General features: G+C 33.9%; 1 protein-coding gene across 1 annotated transcript; it reads right to left on the reverse strand.

Moving 5' to 3' along the window:
- Window positions 1-323: 323 nt before the first annotated feature.
- LOC134264014 (putative nuclease HARBI1) lies at window positions 324-2,091 on the reverse strand. The gene is made up of 4 exons (XM_062746313.1): window positions 1,769-2,091; window positions 1,330-1,519; window positions 681-786; window positions 324-485 (listed from the first exon to the last, which is right to left on the reverse strand). The coding sequence occupies exons 1-4, from the start codon at window positions 2,058-2,060 to the stop codon at window positions 324-326; spliced, it is 750 nt and encodes a 249-aa protein (XP_062602297.1). The 5' UTR covers window positions 2,061-2,091.
- Window positions 2,092-2,458: the final 367 nt, after the last annotated feature.

The following is a 2,458-nucleotide window of genomic DNA, read 5'->3' on the forward strand; positions in this document are numbered from 1 at the left end:
AGAGAGAGAGCATTCATAATTAAAAATCCTAGAATTCAAAATATGAAAAAGATATTTATACCCCAGAACACTGAAACTTTTCTTTTAAAAATTTGTGCAGAGAAAGGAAGAAAGAGGAAAAATGAAGAAAGTGTTGCTGAGCTGCAAAGACTAGTTCTGAAAGAAGATTTGCGAAGAATTCGAGAAGAAACAGAGCTGATCATACTACAGAAGGAAAAGGTTGCATTGGAGATTCAGAAACTTAAATTAGAAACATCATCTATGCAAACTGAAAATGAAATGTAAATTAAAAGTAGTTATTGACAATGAATTGTCTGATGTTGTTATTCATGGGCTGGAGCTACTTCATCTAAGACGTAAGCCTCATCTCTTTGGTCCTGAGTGTCATCACAGCCAGCATCATTGATTGTCTCTCTCCTGTCCTGAGCTATATTGTGTAAAACAGCGCACGCCACAATTATTTTTGCTGCACGTTCTGGTTTACACTAAATTGAAAAGTTCAAAATTATATACTTTAATAATGTGAGGAGTTTCAGAAACATCTTTTATAATATGACTCAATTAACACTGCATATTTCTTCTTACATTGAATCACAAAAATGTAAAAAAAACATTGTATTTATGAATTGCAAATTTATTTTAAAAGTCTACATATGAATTTGTAAATTATTTAAAATTACCTTGATTTCTCCATGCAAAGCCAAGAAGCGCCTTTTAAGCCATCCAAAACTTCGCTCAATGACTGTTCTAGTTTGTGCATGGGAATTATTATATCGCATCTGAGCCCTTGAATTGGAATAGAGAATGTGTAACTAATTAACATTTACATTTAATTTTTGCCCCCCCCCCCCCCCCCTCTATATGATATTATTTGTTACACAAAAGCATTTCAAGTAAAAAAAAATTAAGGTATATCATTTAATGATTATAAAAGTATTTTTAAATGATAGAAAAATATACCCAAGTATTAAGTTCAATTTTACATGGATTCAGACTTTTGTGGCCTTAAATTTAATAATTGTTTCATGTCTTAGGTTAAAACTTTTCATCATTCATTTGAATATATATCTATCCTTAGACATATATTCTTACCAAATATTCTTAAATTCATTTATTTGATAAATTTACTAGCTCTAAAATAATAATGAGAACTTTATTGTGTTTTTATAATTTTTATCCTAAAAAATCTATTATGTACCCTTTTCAGAACTTTCTAGTATGGGAAGGTATTTTTAATTGCTCAAACGTTTGTAAGCATCATTATCATGATGGGTGGAAACTGTAAACCATGTAAAATGTGTTATAAGTATTTTGAAAATGTGTTCTTACTCTGATGTTGGACGTAGAAAAGGAGTCACAAGATATCTGCTACAAGCATATCCACTGTCTCCAAGTAAAACACCGTCAATATCCAAGCCCCTATGATGTGCTTCAAGGTAGGCCCCGATATTAGATTCTCGGAATATGAATGAATCGTGATTGGAGCCAGGCCATTTGGCAACAGTGTTAGTGAATTTGCCTGTAGGAGATTTTATTTTCAAAATGTAAGGCATAAATTAAAGGGAAAGAAAAAAATATTAATCGGACCCCTCACTCAAATTAACAACTTGATATGAAAACCACGGAAATCCGAATGTAGTTGAGTACAAACTTTAACTTATAAAATTAATTGAAACATCCTTTGGTATGCACTCTTTGGGCAATATTGATATTTGTGATCTACTTCAACATTCAAAGGACTATTTGTTTTTCTTTAAAGAATACTTGCCTTCATGATTGCATATAGCCTGGGTGTTGATCGAGTGATACCCCTTACGGTTGACATAAGCAGGTTCATGGTCAGATGGAGCAATAATTCTCACATGTGTGCCGTCCACAGCACCAACTACAGCAGGAAATCCAGCAATTGAATAAAAGCCTTTCTTAATTAACACCTTCTCATTTGGGGATGACCACTTAATAAACTGTGATGATATGTTCACTAGCGCCTGTGATACATCTCGGACACTTCTGGATACACTTGATTTATGAAAACCAAGTGTATCTCCTATGGTTTCCATATTATCCCCTGTAGCATAATAACGCAGAGCCATTTCTACCTGACTGAGGGCTGATAGGGAGTATGATCTCATGGTTGGGCGACATAACTCTGGTTCAATCAAGTCTGTTATGTACTGGACTGATTCGCGTGAAAACCTGTACCTTTGTTTATACTCAGATGCATCAAAATCATGATGAAAATGTCTAAAAACTCTCTGTTTCCTCTGTCGTCTGCCAAAATTAACATCGAGCAACAATCTAGCAGCCATGTTTATCCACTGGTTAAGAGACTTAACCCACCTCTGTGGAATGGCTAACTTTAGCCAATATTTAACCACTGGATAGCAAAGTTAACCAGTGGATAAATTTTGAGCTACATAATTTAACCATTGGTTAAAAGTTTACCGCTGGATAAGAG

Source organism: Saccostrea cucullata, unplaced genomic scaffold, assembly GCF_032062105.1.
Source record: "Saccostrea cucullata isolate Sc308-1 unplaced genomic scaffold, CSIRO_AGI_Scuc_v1 ctg16623, whole genome shotgun sequence".
Lineage (NCBI taxonomy): Eukaryota > Metazoa > Mollusca > Bivalvia > Ostreida > Ostreidae > Saccostrea > Saccostrea cuccullata.